The sequence below is a fragment of the Leguminivora glycinivorella genome, chromosome 6, assembly GCF_023078275.1.
Source record: "Leguminivora glycinivorella isolate SPB_JAAS2020 chromosome 6, LegGlyc_1.1, whole genome shotgun sequence".
Taxonomy (NCBI): domain Eukaryota; kingdom Metazoa; phylum Arthropoda; class Insecta; order Lepidoptera; family Tortricidae; genus Leguminivora; species Leguminivora glycinivorella.
The window spans coordinates 14750793-14772729 of NC_062976.1; the positions used below are offsets into that span (position 1 = coordinate 14750793).

General features: G+C 36.6%; 1 protein-coding gene across 1 annotated transcript in view; it reads left to right on the forward strand.

The window, feature by feature from the left end:
• The window catches only part of LOC125227121 (neural-cadherin-like), a 147198-nt gene that overhangs the window by 85997 nt on the left and 39264 nt on the right, over positions 1–21937 (forward strand). The window contains 6 exon segments of the mRNA XM_048131339.1: positions 1861–1976; positions 8548–8712; positions 15720–15857; positions 16205–17810; positions 17813–20000; positions 20685–20920. Coding sequence (XP_047987296.1) covers positions 1861–1976; positions 8548–8712; positions 15720–15857; positions 16205–17810; positions 17813–20000; positions 20685–20920 — 4449 coding nt within the window.

The window sequence follows — 21937 nt, forward strand, 5'->3', positions numbered from 1 at the left end:
GCGGCGTCAGTCCCTGCGTCTACTAACTAGCCCGTACAAAATACTCCCTGAGATTACCAGCCGTCCTAGCCGAAGTGACAATCGTTGTCGCTACGTAGCAATCAAACGCAGTCTGACTCTGTCATAACTACATTAGAGCGATAGGGAGAGCTATCTACGATATCGTACGAAGCGTAAGCGATGTGACGTTGGCTAGGTATCCAGGGCCGAAATGAAAGCAATATTCCGACAATCATGGCCCCGACCCTTCGAACTTGCATAGCTCTTATCTCCGGACCCAGAACATTGCTAGTAATGGAAATCCAATTACTATTTAACTAAGATAAATGGAAAACGTACGGTTTGGCCGTGCACCGCGGCTACTCAAGGCACACACGAAACTTTAAGCGTACTCTAGAAGTGAGCAATTGAGAATTAATTGGGGTAACATTGTGCTTTAAATTATTTACCGACGTTGAGAACTTACCTACTTTCATTATTGTGTAGTCAAACTGTGATGGAAAATTTTAATGGCTTCAATTTGCTGCCAGTAATCCCGAGTCACTCGGTCGTAAATCTATTAAGTTTTTAAAATTTATTTTTCCTCTCCATTTATTTTAAAACTTAATCTGCAATTTTCTTTGAAATGAAAGGTAGACTAAAGGTGGGAGGCATATTGAGCTGTCATTATCAGTAAGAGACGACGAAATATGTTCTAACTTTAAGAAGCTTTTTTAAAGCGTTTTTTAATAAAATATCGTTTAGTAGGTCGAAACAAAAATAGTATTTTTTGGCATACTTACGTTGCTGAAAATACTAATACCGATTGTTATTATTGTCTCAGCATTATTTTATAAGCTGATATTGAACAAAAATACTGGTCTAGTAGCGTTTTTCGTGTACTGAACCTTAAATACTAACCTAAATGTTCCATTTGCCACAGACTCATTTCTTCAATATCCCACAATATCCCTAATACGCAGCAGTTAACTAGGTATATGAGTATTTGAGGGTAAATGGGTATATGGGTGTCTTGGGCAAAGTCTGTTTAACGGATTTTCCAACAAATCCTTAAAGAAAAGCGAACTTTAAGAAGTGATTGTAATAGGCTTTGAAAATTGGACGATTTACTTTTATGTAGACATGTTTCTGATTTAAAATCTAGCAGGCATAGAATGTATAAAAAAATATATGATATAGTCTAATAAAAGGGACAAAACTAGGTTTCGTCTGAACACAAGGAGTTTTTTTTTAACCAACGCTTAAGAGGATACGGTAGCGAAAATGCTAAAATGGAAAGGAGCCCCCCTTTCAACTTGGGAATTTTAGTTAAATATACAAGTGTTATTAACTAGATTTATCAAAAAAAAATTATCCATTAAGAACAACTCAGTCAAAAGATATTTCAAAAAAATCATTAAAAACGAGGTTCCGCTCTCGACTCTTTCCTCCGTCAAAACTTAATAAATCGGAACGAAATTTGAGAATCTGAATAACAATGAAATAATCTATGTCGGACCGTTTAGCTTTTTTGGTTAATTGTTACCAATCTTGAGTATCACACCTTTTTTTGCGCCACAATGAAAAAGGCCGTTTTTGGAAATTTTTGATTTGCTAAAAAGCAGAATATCAAAAAAATCAAAACGGTCCTACACAGATAAAAATAATAACAATCTGTGTTGAAAAAATCATTCGAGAGCGTTTGTATGGAGAATTGACCCCTACCGTATCGTATCTTACATTTTCGATACTTCGCAGAACATTTATGATATTTATAATATTTAACTTAGTGCTTACTGCCTCTTTGAAGTACACTCTAAAAATACATTTGATATTTGCAGTGCCTTTGACGTACAATGCTGAGTGTTTATTTTGTTGCAGCGTCGCGTATTCGATACGAGATCACGAGCGGGAACATAGGTGGAGCGTTCGCCGTCAAGAACATGACTGGCGCCATCTACGTGGCGGGCGCGCTCGACTATGAGACTAGGAAACGGGTATGTCATTTCCGCTATTTTCGATGCATACTTATTATCATCAGATGTCGAGTACAGGCCCTCTAGCCAAACGTGCAATCTCTTTGGCAAGCTATACGAAACTGGCTCTGTCGCGCCAACGCCAATACCGAAGGGCGATAAAGAGAGAATAGATAACTAGAGGTATACAATACGGAGTGTCAACGATTACACTCTTGGCCAGAGGGTCTAGTGTATAATTTCCATTGCTAACCTTAGCTGAACCAGGCAGGCAAGTATGGTCGCGCGATAAATTATAAAACATCAGACCATCCCTATCGCACTATTTGTAAGTGCGATAGGGACGGCCCGAACCTTACCTTACCTAACCTTAGCTGAACCAGGCAGGCAAGTATGGTCGCGCGATAAATTATAAAACATCAGACCGTCCCTACCGCACTATTTGTAAGTGCGATAGGGACGGCCCGATGTTTTATCGTTTATCGCGCGACCATGATTGCCTGGCAGTACAAGTGTATCTCCAAAACAAAAGATTCTGTAATCGGAGTTCATTGATGCCAACGGTGTGCAATGGGAATTATGCAACTAATGCAATAAAAAAATGATTCGTAAGAGAGTTCAATCAAGTTTTTGTTTCATATTGAGTAGAACAAAGCAAGCTGAGATAAGAACGATTTTGATATCACAAAATTAATAGTGCAAAGGTTATTTTAAACGTCAAGTTTTAAAAGATTAACCCCCTTCTTATTCATGAACGTACTCTTCTGCTCTAAAGTTATCAAGCCGATAAAGTTCGTTTGTCCCTTTCCGACGTATTGGTGTGATAGAAAGGGACAAACGAACTTTACAAGCTTGATAACTTTAGTGTACGTTTATGAATAAGGAGGTATCACTTTTAGTTTACTTTACACGTGCAGTCTGCCTTATCAAAATCGCTGTCATCATAACTTGGTCTGACTCTGTCCATAGTCGCAGTAAGCTATGGGACCTTATTCTTATTATCAAACCTCGGATATCCATTTTACAGAATTCAAACATTTATCTTTGCATAAATACAATAAAGTGTTTTCCCCTTATAATATACTCATAACATAAGTAAAAAGTACAAATAACGTAAAAATACCTCGCAAGACCGATAATGCATTTATGAATAAAGTTTATAATATGACCGAAAAATCGATATGAGGATAACCGGCTTCGAATATTTTGCGGTAACTCCACACGTGTAGGTAGTTAAAAGCAGACCAAAATGGACAAATCAAACAAACCATCACAATGGGGACTATCGTTTTTTTGCTCACCAGTTGGCGCCACTGTTGAATAAGGTCCAGTGATATAGCTGTCAAAATTAAATGCGACTTATAAGATTAGCGCCGAAATAAAGTTTTGAATCTCATTAATTAATCCATACTAATATTATAAATGGGAAAGTGTGTTTGTCTGTTTGTTTGTCCGTCTTTCACGGCAAAACGAAGCGATGGATTGACGTGATTTTTTAAAGGGAGATAGTTAAAGGGATGGAGAGTGACATAGGCTACTTTTTGTCTCTTTCTAACTCCTTACTTTTCTAGAATAGCGGGTGGAAGTTTGTATGGAGCATTCCGCAATTTTCGAATTTAACGCGTGCGAAGCCGCGGGCAAAAGCTAGTTTAATCATAAATAACTTATCATTAATAATGATTCATTGTATTTTTGCGCCTCTTTTTCTTAATTCCGCTTTCAAAGCATTCACATTCATCGTCAAATAATACATATTTGCGATATTTTTACGAAGAAGATCGCTTTTCAACAGGTAAATCAAAGAAATTATAATTAATTGATGTCACCAAGCACCAAGCCCGCAAAAACCAATAGTAGTGGTAGTTTTTTGGACATCACGCGACAACAGCGCCTCTAGTGGCAAATGCATACGCGCTCACATTCATCTCAATCGGCCTGATGTCTTCGATTATTTTCGAAACAATATGAAAAAATTTACTCAAACCACTTCCTGTTTATTTTCTTTATTTGTATGGCATAGTACCTATATACAGTACTAACAGAAATATATAAGTACAAATTAAGTCCAATCAGCCTGTCTATCCTGTGATTCTTAGGTCTGGGGAGGATATAATCGACGCGAGGAATGAGAAAATTATTAAAATTATAAAAAAAAACCGGCCAAGAGCGTGTCGGGCTACGCTCAGTGTAAGGTTCCGTAGTTTGCCGTAATTTTCTCAAAAACTACTGACCCCATCAAGTTCAAAACAATTTTCCTAGAAAGTCTTTATAAAGTTCTACTTTTGTTAGAGGGGGGACACACTTTTTTTTCCTTTAGGAGCGATTATTTCCGAAAATATTAATATTATCAAAAATCTATTTTAGTAAACCCCTATCCATTTTTAAATACCTATCCAACAATATATCACACGTTGGGGTCGAAATGAAAAAAATAATCAGTCCCCACTTTACATGTAGGGGGGTACCCTAACAAAACATTTTTTTCCACTTTTTGTTTTACCACTTTGTCGGCGTGATTGATATACATATTGGTAGTATTGGTACCAAATTTCAGCTTTCTAGTGCTAACGGTCATTGAGATTATCCGCGGACGGACGGACGGAAGGACAGACATGGCGAAACTATAAGGGTTCCTAGTTGACTACGGAACCCTAAAAAACCTTGACATAGTGGACCGATTTTCATGAAACATGGCTAAGAACACTCCCGATGACTAATTCAGCTTTCAAACAAATAAAACTAAATCTAAATCGGTTCGTCCGTTCGGGAGCTACGATGCCACAGCCACACAGTCAAGACAGACACGTCAAACATATAACACACCGTCGTTTTTGGGGTTAAAAAAATATCGATGCAAATTATGTTACAAAACTAACCAATTCGACTCATTTAGACGATAATTATTTTAGACATTACGCTGACTATACATTATACAATCAGTAGGTAATATAAAAAGAATTTTGGATTGTCGTAATAATGTGAAAATGAGGTTTTAAAATTGTTGCGGCATTCAATTTACGCTTCATTGTGATTGAGGTTGATTTATTCGAAGTTTATTGACATTATTATTGTACGTTATTATCACAATATACCTATCACGTTTATTGAAGGCTTTTCCTATTTGTATAGTCATGGAATTGGATTGTACCACCTCGTACCTTGCCACAGTGACAAGCAATATGAAAACCATCAAGGATTTCATATTACTTTAAACAAGCCTTTTCTATTTTCAAAGATTAATCCGTAGTCTTGTACCTATTACTAAAAACAGATGTTACTTACGTCAATGCTTTTTACTTACACCTCCAGCTTTTTGTCAAAAACAATAAACTTTATCTTTTTTTAAACTAACAGGAAATGAATATTTCACGTTTCCCTTACCCGTATATTATAAGTACAAATCCACATGGAACTAACAACAAAGTTTTACCTTCACAATATTAAACTTGAAAAAGTAGTCAACATTTTAACAATGACAAACGAGCCCGAAGGGACGATGAGCACGATAGAGTTAGCTGCGAATATGGCGGTGAATAAATATGTTTCCGAACTAGTGTTCGAGTATGAATTGAAGAAGTTTTGTAACATTTTTTGGGCGACACAAGTATGATGTGGAGACAGCATCGCTAATGGAAACAGTTTGTAGGCGGTCACACTCAGTAAGCGAAAACCAACGCGTGCCGAGTAAGCAAACGTGATCGTTTTGCTTTCCACAGAATTGGTCCCAATTTAGGTTTTCAAGAATTTCATCTTTTAGTACTAGCGTTGTTTTTGCAAAGGAAGTCCTTAATTACCTATATCTGAAAATCTTAGAACAAATTAAATTATTCTCATTTGAAAATATTTTAATTTGTATTTTTAAGTAGTAACACTACTATTATACTATAAACATCTATCTATCTGAAAAATTAACATTGTTGAAAATATTTATTACGTGAGATAAGTGGGGATAAATTAATAGTAAATTGACTCCTCATAGCCCCACCCCGTGTTTGTGACTGACTGTGTGACTTTGACTTTCTAACCACGTTTGACTAAAAAAGTGCCACTGGACTTCAATATAGTTTCCACGAGACTGTAATTGGCGTGTCACGCCGCGGGACAGTAAATAAACGTTGGTGACAGGGGCCGAACGTAATTTAACTTCACCACCGCTCCGAACAAACAGAAGATGATGGAACTTACCACCTGATAACTCGAATTGAATTACTTGGTAATCACTTGGCTGCTTTGTCAATATTTACGTAATGTAATTTACAGACATTACTTATATGTGGAATTACTTCTTATACCGAGGACGGTTATATAAATTTGTATATATTATGAGTCTGTATCTCATAGAATGTGACATTCAAAGTTGATTGTACAGCTAATATGTTTTGTATCACGTACCAAAGTAATTATTTTATAAAGCCTCAGGTACTTGTCAATTATACTAAAATACACTAACCTACCTACTTTATTAAAATAAACTTTGAGTTAGTAAGCGTTCGTAAGACATAATGTTTTAGGTCCTTTCTTTACACTGGCGAGTTTCACTTTCAAAGCGTTGCTGCGGGTATCAGGCAAGCGCTCTTTGTTACAGAAAGTTTCATTGAACTTTTAGCGAGATAAATAATTTAAACTTTAATACCCATTTAAGCGAGCTGTAGTTGCTTCCCGGCGCTGTATCGCTATTAAACTACAGATTCTCACAAAGCTTTAATGGGGATAAACTGGTTTATACAGTGTAGGTACTCGTCGAGAATCCTCATTTCTGAAATTACTAAATGCTGTACAAGGACATGTAGGTAAACCAGAATAACTCTGCTTCTGTACAAAGTGATTCAAACTTTGAATATATAACAACCTTCGCAAACAATGATATTACGTCTGTCTCAGAACAATTTACTTTTAAAATTAGCTAGGTAAGTACAATGTACTTACAATCGTGTAGGTTGAATAGGGATTTCGAGTATGTGCCATTTCATTTTGCAAATATGGATCAAATTGTGCAAGTATGTTTTTCATAATCCACGGAGAAAATGGGGATGGGTTTATACTGGAGAAGCGAGACGTCTTCACCTGTTTATCTAAAGTATTTAGACGTTAACTTTCATTGTCAATCAATGCTTTCACCAACACACATTTTAAGCTTCCTACTCCGAGCGAGCACTATCTGCGTTGTACAGGCTAGAAATTCACGACGTGGAGTAAACCGACACTTTACTCTGTGGCCATTAAGCGATTTCGCCAACGCGACACAAGCTCACCTGGGCCTCTGGATCTACAATATAGCTCTTAATGGCGCTTCTCTAGCCGAGTCGTCACTGCCATAATCCTGCCGCTAAGCTTTCTAACCAAGTCGTTTAACTGGATAGTTTAAGTGATACGCGACAACTCAGTGTAGAGCAATATTTACACGTTAGAAGAATGTAAAATACTCAATGTACACTTTCAACTGCGGATATTACTGAGCATCGCTGACATATGCCACCAATAACACTCATCCGAGAGTAACATGTTCTAGTGTATTGGAATATGGCAGTACCATTTGAAATGTTTCAATTCGTATTTTAGTGCTGCATTCTACAATAAAATCGTATATGCTAGGTATTGTCATATTTGTTTAGAGATTGTAAATTGTAACTAATATATTGTATAGAGGTATATCACTGTGAGGTTTATAGCAATAGCTTGCGATGGAATATTCCATCGAAATATATAGATTTATATCTGGATATACAGCGTGGGGCCTGTAATGTAACAAAGGCGAAAAATTTAACTCTATGCTATTCTCCTTATACTGATCAACATTTGTTCGGCGACTTTTAAAAATAACTTGTATTTTGATTTTTATCACCCTTGAAAGTTTTTTCTAAGAGGTAATGTATTGCGAATTCTGTTAAGTCTAAAGTGTGACAGACAACGTCAATGACAACAATAATGGCGTACATTGAAGCTAATATTTATTTTGTATCAAAAATTTAAAAACATAATTTTTAAAAGTCACTGAACAAATGTTGATCAGTATAAGGAGAATAGCCTACAGTTCAATTATTCGCCTTTGTTACAGGCCCCACTCGCATATCTATTTATATATATAACATGTATATCTGGACTAAATTTGTAAAATATTCCCAACACAATCTAATCACTAGTAATTTTCCTTGATTGTTATTCGAAATGGAAATGTAACCTATTTCGTTTATTTTTTGGAGTTGAAAACTAATTTGTCTTCTTTAATAAGAAGTTTTTTTGTAAGCTTTGATTTTATAAAGTTAATTGACTTCAGGTTTTTTTAATTAAAACTTAAAATTACTTTAAAATCACAACACGTTCAAATTTGGAACGAATGTAGAGCTTGTCTACTAATTAGCATTACTCACAATGGAGAACTAAACTAGTAATATCTTTGAATGTTATTCTTAGTCTGTTCACTAGGGCTTGGTGTTGTATCACTATTACCATTTAAAAAAAAAACATTCAGTCGAATTGAGAACCTCCTCCTTTTTTTGAAGTCGGTTAAAAATAAATCTCATAGCCAATGATAATACGATTTCATATAATAACCTAAATATTAGATAATTTAAACTGTATTAATCGATAACAGTACGAGCTGAAGCTAGCCGCTTCAGACAACTTGAAAGAGAACTACACAACGGTGGTGATCCACGTGAAAGATGTGAATGACAACCCGCCCGTGTTCGAGAGGCCTACCTACCGAACTCAGATCACTGAAGAGGACGACCGCAATCTTCCAAAACGCGTGCTTCAGGTCCGAACCGAGACACGCCGCGAAACGATTCTTAATGAGCCTACAGTTATTCTCAGTTTCAACTTTAGATGAAGCCTCTAGTATTTATATAAGTACGTTACTTAAGCTCGGATTTCCTAAGTAATCGGTCTCCATACTTCGTACTAATACGAAGCTTGGAGATGGTCGCTATATGACGGCACCGCTATCGTAGGAAACCAGAGCATTACATTGAGAAGCAATACACTGAGAATAACTTAGAGCTTCTGGCTACAAAAGAATCGAGCGGTGCTAAAGTCCGCCGTCTCCGGGCATTTTCTCCCGTTTATTGATGTGTTTTTGTATTTGTTAGGCTTTGCATGGCATGGAGTTTTCTATTGTGGCACTGTAGACGAGATTATTTTTGCCGTAGTCTTTCTAGCTAGTGTCGATCGTTTTGATATTGGTTTTTAGTGTTTTTTTTTCTCATTTAAACTTTTTTGTACCTGATGGCCATATGCAAATTATGTTGTTTATGTCTGGTGATGTAAACCTACCTATTCTATAAATTAATATGAGTATTTCGCTTATATTAACAACATAATTGATTGGGGACTTCAGTTTTGATTGATTCTGGGACGAAGGTATAATTTTTCCGTTTTCCCGGTATAATATACAAATTTTATTGTACATTGAGAATCACAAATTGAAGAGTCTCAAGTGGAACGATTGAAGTGCGATCGGACGTGTAACTGGGGCCGGCTATTATTTCCCTTTTATCCTCCATACAGATCCTTGCCTAATATTTAAATCACCGTGAAGCAATATTTTACAATTTTCATTATGTGTTGTCGCAAGCTTTAATCCATCGGACCGTGAGTAGGTATATGTACTCAAGTCTCGGCGGAATGCCGGTTGTTATTTTTATTACGGCTCTTTATATTTACAAATACAACGGATAGGAACGTCACTTGTCCATGTAATGTAATTGCGTCATTTATTTACTTTGAAAGTGTAAAACTGTTTGATAATCATTGCTATATTTACATAATATGTATAACGTAAAGTTGAAAATCAAATAAAACAACGCAACCGCACACTGGCATAAATCGTTTTATATCAGTATGATGTATTGGTTCACAGCATCCGTTAAATCTGCGGGTGTAAAATTGTGGCCGAGTCGCCTCGCTATCAATAAAAGAACACGAATTTTCAATCCGACGTGATAATTGCGAATTATTTTTGTAGGTACATTTTACATTGAAAAGTTATTAAAAATTACGAAGCGTTCAACGAGCTTATGTGCTTAATATACTCATTTGTGAAGTCATGCATTAAATCACTCGATTTATTCATAATTCGGCGTAAAATTTCGTAGTTTAAACAAAATTAAAGTAAAAAATCATAAAATCCGTAATACTTACAGGTAATACAACTTTATTTATATTAATAAAGTATCATTCATGAAAAAAGACACACAAACTGTTTAGGATATTCCTATGGTTTAATAAACAAATAATTATCCAAAAACAAAAATCAGTTTTGTGACACATTTTTACTGTTAGGAAATTGACACCTAAAAAATGTATTAAAAAAATGGGAGACTTTTTATTGGAACAGCATAAAGGATGTCAGTTTTTCTAAAAAAAAAAGTCATGACTTTTTTCTGATATCTTCCTTCTAAAAGAAAAGGGATACACTATTTAGTTACTGCCTTTCATCATTTTATTTTATAAAAAAGCTGTCAATCGTCCCAAGTGTTTTAGTTGTGGCATGAGCATGGTATGTAAAGTGTGCGTGTGCGCAGTACGAGCTGAAACTGGTCGCGTCGGACGGGCGCAACGAGAACTCCACGCTCGTGGTCGTGCGCATCCTCGACCTCAACGATCTGCCGCCCAAGTTCTCGCGCAGCGTTTACGTCACACAAGCCTTGGAAGAAACCGGCCCTTTTCCTCATTCCCTTATACAGGTTTATTTTATTTTTATTTTTTCTTTTTAGTTTATGGACAATGCAAAGTGTAATGGAAATGGATTAGGTCGCGTATAATTAATTTAACTGGTAACCACTGAAGTGCGAATGTGGCATGTCGTCATGCGGGCACCGCAAAAACACGTCAGTGATTACGGCTATATACATCCAGACGTTTCCATGCCTTTACAGCACTCGTGATCAACGAATGACTCAAGAAAAATTACAATATGCAAAACTACAGCTTAACAGTACATATCGTGAGTAGTTTTGCGCATTGTACGTTTTCTTCAGTTACCCATTTGACCACAAACACTACCAAAGGTTCGAAACGTTGGGATGTATAATAAATCCATTATACGCGATATAATCCCTTTATTAAATATCGTAAGTAACTATCGCAATCGAAGTTTGCGAAATATAATGCAAAGTCTATTTATTCGTATACATACTACAATATTAAATTTGATATGATGGTTTGGTGGTGGTATTAATTAATTTTGGCATTTTGAAATTACATTTTATATTATGATAACGAACTTGTTTACACAAATTACTCATTAATGCACAGCACACATAAATTGTGCCTGTTAAATTAAGACTGATTAGATTACTGTTGAGATAACAGATGACTACGACAGATTAAAAGTTAATAATAAATAATTAAAATAAAAACACATTTTATGAAAAACTTTCATTGTCCTAAATGTCATTTAATACAATAAGTTTATCCAGGATTTATTTAATTTTAGTTTTGTTAATTCCAATATTATATAAGTAGTTGATTTATTATCCTATTAATTTATTTACTTCGGCTGAAATTTTGAGGTTTTACAAATCCTGTGATGTCAAGTCATATAATATTTATGTGACCGACAACATTGAAGAAAAAAATAACAATATTTTGACTGCTAAACATGTAAAGATATGCGCCATTGTAGATTTTTTATTGATGTTTTTTTAGGTAATTAGAAACTAATCGCACCGATTTATTTAAAAAAGCTTAGTATAATTTAATATTTTTAAATATCTTAAGGTATTTTCTGTACTTTGTTTAAATTTCTAATAGGTAACAGCATGTTTTAAATGTTATTGCCTTTGCAACTTTGTAGACATTTTATTTTAATTCGCATGGCGTATTGCATTATAGAAACTGCGAACAAATTGAGGCATAATTTATGTATAGTCATAGAAACTTGGTCTTTTGTTAAGGTTGCGTATTCGTTATATGGGCCCAAGTATTTAAATGAGCCGGCGAACAATACGAGTCTTTAGGCGGTAGGTAATTTACAAGGGAAAGGATACAGGTGTTCTGCCTCTTCGGGACTTAATTTATCCCTTTTCTATTTTTCTGTTTTATAGGGATGTATACGAACGTATTGAAACCTGGAAGCATATTCTGATGATCTGATATTGGTTAGATATATTATTTTGAAGTGCATGATATCTTTTTACCAGAATACGGTCCTATTTATTTTATCTAGTTTATGTTTTAGGTACAGTCTACTACAAAGAGATGTATATGGAAACATGGATTAGTCTTACAAGATGGAGGAACTTTTAGTATGCAAAAATTATTTACCCTTGGTTCGTGACATTTCTAGTACCAACCAGACCTTACATTATTATCGACTCGTTTAATATGCAACAATGATGTATCCCACTACGTTTCCTCTTAATTTACACTTACAAACCTCTTTTATTACCTATCTCAGTGTATTGACAAATGAAGGTAAACTCAATAATTAGTAATTTTGAATATCACACCTTTTTTGCGCCATAATCAATAAAAAAAATGGAAATTTTTGATGGGCTCTAGCGTCTTTCAAAATAAAAATATCAAAAAAAATCAAAACGGTCCGATACAGATTAAAAATAATAATAATTCTGTGTTGAAAAAATCATTGCTCTAGTTTCAAAAACCAGGAAGAAAATAGTCGAGAGCGTTTGTAAGTTTGTAAGTGGAGAATTGACCACTCCTCTTGCGTCTTAATTCAGTTCGCCATTGCATCTATTCGTTAAAAAAAACGTATAGACGGAGAACTAGCCGCGGAAAAAGGTATGCAATTTATAGAACCATGGAATCTGTCTAGTGAGTGTAAAATTATTAATAAATTCAGCGGTGGGTGTATGAGTTAGCTACGAAAATAAGTTTGCAATTTATATAGCCAAGAAGTCCCTTTAGTTAGTTTGTTGAATTACAATTTAAATTGCAAGCCTATTTTCCTAGGTAGCTTCCACAAACATCACTGAACAGCTGCCAGGCGCCCGGATTTATTGATAATGATAGTAAAGCGTATTAACAAGACGGATTTCGTGGCTCTATAAATTGCATGCCTTTTTCCGTAGTCTTATTCTATCTCCCTTGGACTGTGTGCTGTAATCTGATATAAAGAAGATTTGACCTATGTGCGATTACAATGATCGCTTTGACGTCTGACTGACACTGACAACTCACGAAAGCAGTGCTGACTTATAAATAATACTTCTTTGTTGACGTCTGGCAAACTATTCAAAATGGATACATTTCTTTAGAATATTGAAATATGACTTATATTTGTAATGACATAGTGATAGGTAATAAATGAAGGTTCCAGATATACATTCATAGGAACTTTGGTTGGATACATACTTATAGCACTTTAAACGCATCGATAATTGTGTAAGATTTGTCGGATACTGAAAATGTCACGAAGCAAGGGTAAATATTTTTTTAATACTAACCCCCTTATTCATAAACGTTCACTAAAGTTATCACGCCGATAAAGTTCGTTTGTCCCTTTCCGACGTGTTGGTGTGATAGAAAGGGACAAACGACTTTTATCGGCTTGATAACTTTAGTGAACGTTTATGAATAAGGGGGTAAAAGTTCCCCTATTTTGTAAGACTAACATGGATATTGGATACATCTCTTTGTAGTTGACTGTAGGTAACTACTACTTTTTAATTACTGGATAGTGTTTAGTATTCGATTGCTAGCGATAAATATGACCTTTTGGAAATATTGTTTTTTTTTTGTAACAAGATTATGTTTGCATATCAAATGAATGTGTACATATCTATAAAATGAATTTTTAATTTGTGAATGGTTTACATTGTTGTGTTCATACGGTTCATAGTAAATTTTACTATACTAGTTGCAAATCGCAATACCAATTATTGGCGACTAAGATCATATTCGTAATATATCTGTTACTCTTGCATTTTGGTTAGTCTCAATAAGAGTAAAGAAGAAAAGCATTATAGCATCAATCGCCGCTTGATATTGCGGTAATTATATGTGGCTTCTTGTACTATTCCAGAATATGCGAATAGAACTAATTTATTATTCTTGTTCACGAATACATAATTATACATTTCTTTTCATTTCTTTCATTGTATTCATTTCTTTTTCTATTGTCAAACGTCCTTGTCTTACTTAATTTTATTAAGAACGCTCTTGTTATTTATTCTTTCAAATAGAATTTATTTGAAATTATCCGTACTTGACTTTTACACTCAATCACGAGGCATGTCCCTTTTCAAGGAGAGCAAAGCCCTCGATGTCGTCGCTTGTAGTGACAAGCTTTTTTTTATAATTGAAGGGAGATTCGCAAATGATCCGTGTAATTACGCAAACGTCGACCCTCTTCATTTCTCTTCAGCCCATGGCAATTTTCGTCTGAGCAATGACTCCATTACGTAGGCAACCAACCATCCACCGATCCTATTATCATTTAGAAATACACATCCTGCTTGTTTCGTATTCGGTATAAGAGGTGCCTAATATTATATTATAATCCTTTTTCGAAAAGGATAGGTACCTTTAAAATAATTAGGGTTTAAACTGTACAAAAACTGACTTAATTCATCGGACCGTCATTAGGTAAAGTCTAATTTCAACAGCACCGGAACTAGTATATTTAGTTGTGTATGTTAAAGGCAACCAGCATTTAGTAGGTCATTTCAGTTATAAACGATGGCGGAAACCTCTACGTACCAGCATTAAATGATAATAAAACAGGTCAAATTGCTTTGTCATTAGCCTTTCTATATAGTTAAAAAGGTGTAGCATCACTTCACCGAAAGTTTGGTGGGAATCTTTTAAAGATGAAAGTTTATGGTCCTTCCGTCGTAGCGCGCCGCTGCCGGTGCAAACAATCTGGGGTGTTGGCTGGTTCTTAACTTTTTGAAACTTCCGTGTCCTTCCAGACAGTCATTCATATTCAGACCGCTTGTTGTCAGTTCTGCGGCTACATTCTCATGTCAGTAACGGTAGTTAACGATAACAAAGCTCATTATCACTAACATTAATACATTTTAGAGCGAGATACTTATTAACTTTAATTAATTTCTTGTTCTGGGGCACGACAGTTTGAAAACATTATCATGCAGTAATTGTTATTTTATACTTCAATCAGATGTGTGCTATAAAATCATCTTAAGATATTTACAGTTGTGTTTTTCTCTTCAGTTTGTTTTGGTTGTGAGCGAAATGTGTTTGTGTTGCCGAAGTAGTAAATCAATAAATGAGTACGTCCTTTCAGACGCCGGGGGACATTTTCCCTTCTTCCAAAGCAGAACTTTCATACTATTTGGTACCTACTTGTATGATTCGATTATCAAACAAACACAGAGACCAAGTTTCTAAAGAACAATAAATGTGTGCTCGATGTTCTTGTTTAGTTTGTAATTGTTCTGAAAACATTGTTTAAAGTTAATGTCGCATGAACAACGGTAAGTAATTATTAAGTCGCTTCTATTTTAATTGTAATAGTGTATCTATATATTGCTGTTATTAACTATAATTATCTCGATTCAGCCAGCTAGTTGATATGTTTACAACTTATGTACATTTTTAATGCATGGAAAAGATCCAAGACATGGAAAAACGCCCATTATTTTGATAATTTACGACCAATTTAATAGTCAACAATGATATTTCGCAGTTAACGAACGTCATTGGCCAATTTAATGGTTACATTGGTATAAAAAAGTAGGTATCTGTTAAACGGAACAAGCCTCTGTTTTGAACTTGAAGGGCATTTTACCATTCCATATACATTCCTGAACATTTTTAACGTTAGTATTTTTATAATAGGTAACGGCCACTGACGGCGATAAGGATCGACAGCAAAACATCGTCTATTTCCTTACCGGCCAAGGTATCGATCCCGACAATCCAGCAAACAGCAAGTTTGACATCAATAGGACAACAGGAGAAATATTTGTTCTAAAAGTAAGTTTCTTATATTTTTCCTCCTGCATAAAAATATTAACTGAAAGAGTTATGTGAACAATATTTTCGACGGGAAAGCACGGACTCGTGATAACTGAACAGTAGGTCGGCACGTGCTTTGCATGCACATTACAATCATAGGTTATTTTATAGCCTCATGTTCGAGTCATATACAAATATCTGACACAGATATTTCATTAAAAGATCTATTTATTTTGCTAGTATACGAGTAGAATGATCAATATTATTAAGAAATGCCGAAAATACTTGTAGATTGTAGAAACGTCATGGCAAGTTGTAATAAGATGAGACATTTTCTATACTATAGTACACCTTTTTGTTTACAGCCGTTAGATCGAGATCAACCAAATGGAAGGCCACAATGGAGATTTACAGTTTTTGCTCAAGATGAAGGAGGCGAAGGACTCGTAGGTTACGCTGATGTTCAAGTCAATCTTAAAGACATTAATGATAATGCACCTATTTTCCCTCAAGGGGTATATTTTGGCAACGTTACGGAAAATGGCACAGCTGGTATGGTTGTTATGACAATGACAGCGATAGATTATGATGATCCAGCCGAAAGTAATAATGCCAAGCTATGGTACTCCATTGAAAAAAATGTGATCGAGGAAGAAACAGGATCACCCATTTTCGAAATCGAGCCTGAAACAGGTGTAATTAAAACTGCGGTATGTTGTTTGGACCGTGAAAGGACTCCAGATTATTCTATACAAATAGTAGCATCAGATGGAGGGGGGTTAAAGGGCACGGGTACAGCCTCTATACGAGTTAAAGATATCAACGATATGCCACCGCAGTTTACTAAAGACGAGTGGTTTACAGAAGTGGATGAAACTGATGGAACAAATCTTCCCGAAATGCCCATTCTGACTGTAACCGTTCATGATGAAGATGAGACAAATAAGTTTCAATATAAAGTTATTGAAAACAGTGGCTATGGAGCTGATAAGTTCACTATGGTTAGAAACAATGATGGTACTGGATCATTAAAAATAGTACAGCCTTTGGATTACGAAGACCAGTTGCAAAGCAATGGTTTTAGATTTAGGATTCAAGTTAATGATAAAGGTGAAGATAATGACAACGATAAATACCATGTAGCATATTCTTGGGTAGTAGTTAAACTAAGAGATATTAATGACAATAAACCCCAGTTTGAAAGAGCTAACATAGAAGTATCTGTATATGAAAATGCTGAAGTTGGTAAGAGTTTAGAAACATTCAAAGCTACTGACCCTGACCAAGGTGGAAAAAGTAAAGTTTCATATGCTATTGATAGATCTTCAGATCGGAAGCGACAGTTCTCTATAAACCAAGAAGGAACAGTTAGTATACAAAGGTCCTTGGATAGAGAAGATACGCCACGTCATCAAGTTAAAATTTTGGCCATAGATGACGGTGTCCCGCCTAGAACAGCAACTGCCACATTAACAGTAATCGTGCAAGACATAAACGATAACGCACCTACTTTCTTAAAAGATTACAGGCCAGTACTTACAGAGCACATAACGCCTAAGAAAGTTGCAGAAATTTTGGCCACCGATGATGATGATAGATCGAAAAGTAATGGTCCACCTTTCCAATTCAGACTGGACCCTAGTGCAGATGACATAATAAGAGCGTCTTTCAAGGTTGAACAAGATCAAAAGGGCGCAAACGGTGATGGTATGGCAATCATTTCATCTCTGCGCTCCTTTGATAGAGAACAACAAAAAGAGTATCTTGTTCCCATTATTATTAAAGACCACGGAAACCCAGCCATGTCTGGAACAAGTACACTTACAATTGTTATCGGTGATGTAAACGATAACAAGATGCAGCCTGGTGCAAAAGATATTACTGTTTATAATTACCAAGGACAAGCACCTGATACGGAAATCGGTCGAGTATATGTCTATGATCTAGACGATTGGGATTTGCCGGACAAGAAATTTTCTGGGAGAGCACAGAACATCCCAATTTCACGTTGAATGAAGAAACAGGAATGATCCAAATGAAGCATAAAACAAGAGAAGGAATATATAATTTGCAATTTAAGGTGTACGACAGAAAACATACACAAACGGATGTACCGGCTAATGTAACAGTATTTGTCAAAGAAATATCACATGATGCTATAATGAATTCGGGTTCAATAAGAATATCTGGAATAACCGATGAGGACTTTGTCAGAATCTGGAATTACAAGACATTAAGCGTTTCACGAAGTAAAATGGACGTATTCAAAGATAAATTAGCAGATTTGCTCAACACGGAACGTGATAACATCGACGTTTTTAGTGTTCAACTTAGAAAGAAACATCCTCCTGTCACTGATATCCGATTCTCAGCACATGGAGCTCATTATTACAAACCTATCCGACTGAACGGCATTGTGCTCATGCATAGGGAAGAAATCGAAAGATATGTAGGTATAAACATTACGATGGTGGGCATTGACGAGTGCCTCTATGAAAATCAAATGTGTGAAGGATCATGTACTAACGTTTTGGATATTAGTAATTTGCCATACATGGTTAACGCTAATAAGACTGCTTTAGTCGGCGTTAGAGTAGACGTAATTGCTGAATGCACATGTGGTGCTAGAAACTTCACCCAGGCCGAAACGTGCCGAAATTCGCCTTGTTATAATGGTGGAAGGTGTATTGAAGGAAAGTACGGCCTCACTTGTTCGTGTCCGCCTGGATATACAGGACCACGTTGTCAACAAACTTCTAGGAGCTTCCGAGGAACTGGCTGGGCTTGGTATCCTGCTTTAGAAATGTGTGACAGCTCCCATCTTAGTTTCGAGTTCATCACGCGGAAATCAGAAGGAGTATTATTGTATAATGGACCTATCGTTCCTCCTGAGCTGGATGAAATCATGGTATCCGACTTCATATCCGTGGAATTAGAAAGAGGAAATCCAAGACTTTTGATTGATTTCGGCTCTGGTACTTTAGAACTTAGAGTTAAAACAAAGAAAACTTTGGACGATGGTGAATGGCATCGAATTGACATTTTCTGGGATACGGAAAACGTACGAATGATTGTGGATTACTGCAAATCGGCCGATATTCAAGAGATGGAAGATGGTACACCCCCAGAATTCGATGATTCCTCATGCCAAGCGAGTGGAACTATACCACCATTTAATGAGTACTTAAATGTCAATGGACCGCTACAAATCGGTGGTTTATACATGGACCATTTCGATCCAACTCACTATCATTGGCAATACATGCCCATCGGTAAAGGATTTGACGGATGTATCCGAAATTTGATTCACAATAGTAGATTATACGACTTGTCTCATCCCGGCCTAAGCAGAAACTCGGTCGCGGGGTGCCCACAGACAGAAGAAATTTGTAATCAAGCCGATACTACTTCGAGGTGCTGGGAACACGGAACTTGTGTCGGCAGCTTTTCAGAAGCCAGATGTCAATGTCAACCAGGCTGGACAGGACCGTCTTGTAATTTGCCTACCACGCCTACCAGTTTCCGACCTCAGAGCTATGTGAAATTTGCTCTCAGTTTTGAACCGGATCGATTCAGTACACAAATCCAATTGCGTTTTAGAACCCGGGAACCTCATGGTGAGCTGTTTAGGGTCAGTGACCAACATAATCGCGAATACGGTATTCTTGAAGTAAAAGAGGCTCGCCTACATTTCCGATATAACCTTAACTCACTACGAACTGAAGAAAGAGATGTATGGCTCAACTCTGTTGCTGTTGACGATGGACAATGGCACATTGCCCGGGTGAGCCGCTATGGAAGTGCGGCCACTTTAGAAATAGACGGCGGCGAAGGGAGAAGATATAACGAGACTTTTACGTTTGAAGGGCACCAATGGCTCCTTGTAGATAAGCAAGAGGGTGTTTATGCAGGAGGTAAAGCGGAATATACAGGAGTTAGAACGTTTGAGGTGTACGCTGATTTCCAAAAAGGTTGCTTGGACGATATCAGATTGGAGGGCAAGCATTTGCCCTTGCCACCGGCAATGAACGGAACGCAATGGGGTCAGGCGACCATGGCAAGGAATCTCGACCGGAACTGCCCCTCCAACAGCCCCTGCATCAATGTACACTGTAATGAACCATTCGTGTGCGTCGACTTGTGGAACGAGTATGAATGCACGTAAGTACCTATATCATACCATTGTTTTAACTTATTATTCACTCAATACAGTCAATACTAATTTACATTTAAATGTCACAAAAAATATAAACAAAGCTTATTTCAAAGAAAGTTTTCCAACTTGGATGTGTCTCAGACTACAGGATCATGTAGGAAGTACTTTACTTCGTACTCTGTTAAAGACGTAAGCGATCATTCAGTGGTACCTTCATTAGACACTATGCACACTATAACGTGAATGTTCTGGATTACTTATTATACAAATCGATAGATTAATTTAAAAAATACAATCCGAATTATGTTGGAGCCACTGGATGGACGATACCCACTTAAGTACTCTGATATCAACACTTATATTGTTTTTATTTTTTCCAACCGTATTTTCTTTACCTTTTGCGCGCACTGAGTTTCGCCCCAAAATAATTAACTTTATCTGCCCTACCTACTGAGTTTTCACATTTGCATTCTAAATATTCATTTACATCTTCGTTCGTATGTAACAACATATATTGTACTTATATTTTTTGTTTTGTTTTATAAGATACACGCGGTTTATGAGTTATTACATTACACTTTGTTTATCAAATATAATATACGTAAAAAATCGCAATGTAGCGAGTATATTTTATGTTTATCGATTAAATACCTATATTGTATTGACTATATCGTATATGTGGTGTGTAGTTGCGGTGAAGGTTTGGTATTGTCGAGCGACGGGAAGGGTTGCGTAGACAAGAACGAGTGTCTCTACTTCCCGTGCCGCAACGGAGGGTCTTGCGTGAACCGCGAGCCCTTCTACCGCTGCCTCTGCCCCGAAGGGTTCTGGGGCGAGAACTGCGAGCTCATCCAGGAGGGCCGCACGCTCAAGCTCAGCATGGGCGCGCTGGCGGCCATCCTCGTCTGCCTTCTCATTATAATGAGTGAGCACCACCGTGTCGTGTCCCACTAGCAGACTCCCATCGCACTTCCATATTCGCACTATCATTTCCATTATATCACGTATTTGTGTACATATAGTTGTCGTATTAGCGATTTAGAGTAGTGCATGTCGGTCGGAGCGGAGCTCAGTGCGCGCCGCGGGTGCGGGTGCGGGTCGGTAACGCGCTAGATGTGTAGGTGTCCCGGCGGGTCGACGCGCGCGGGCAGCGGCTGCGTGAACGTGGATGAGTGCCTGGCGTCGAACCCGTGCCTGAACGGCGGCACGTGCGTGGACCGCGAGCCGGCGCGCCGCTACGACTGCCGCTGCGCGCTCGGCTACACTGGCCACGACTGCGAACTAGAACTCCTCGCCTCTGGATTCATCACGCCCTCCAGAGATTTCATTATAGCTATCATTGTCTGTTTGTTTGTGCTTTTGGGTAAGATTCATTCATTAGTATGCATGCTTTTATATTGTTCAAAGTTCCTGTTAAGTTCGACTAAAAAAATGCTCATTGTGGAGAGTATGAGCGGAGAGAATCTGCTTTATAAAGAACAGTGTAAGAAATGGTTATACTATCGCGTCTGCCATCTATGCAAATGTTTGAATAAAATTACAATTATTTATATTTTGGCAATGCTGTTTACACGAACAAAACAGGAACTTAATGAAATTATCTAGATATTTTGAAAATAAGCCTAACTTACATTACAAAAAATCTAGACAGTTTTAAGTATACTCGCTGTTTATTTTAGTTTTAACATCATCTTCATCAGTATATTCGTTAGTTACATAGTAATTAGATAGTTTTCATTAAATGAAAAAGAAAATATGGCTGTTGGTACATTTACAAAACTTTGAAAATTAGCATCGTTAAATTCTTTTAAAGCCCAGTCTACTAAAAATACTGACGACACCATCATGTAATTACCAAATTCGAGAAAAATCTCCTTTCAATTTATTTATAATTAATATTTCATTTAAACTTTGTAAAGTACAAAATTACAGTTAACTGAAC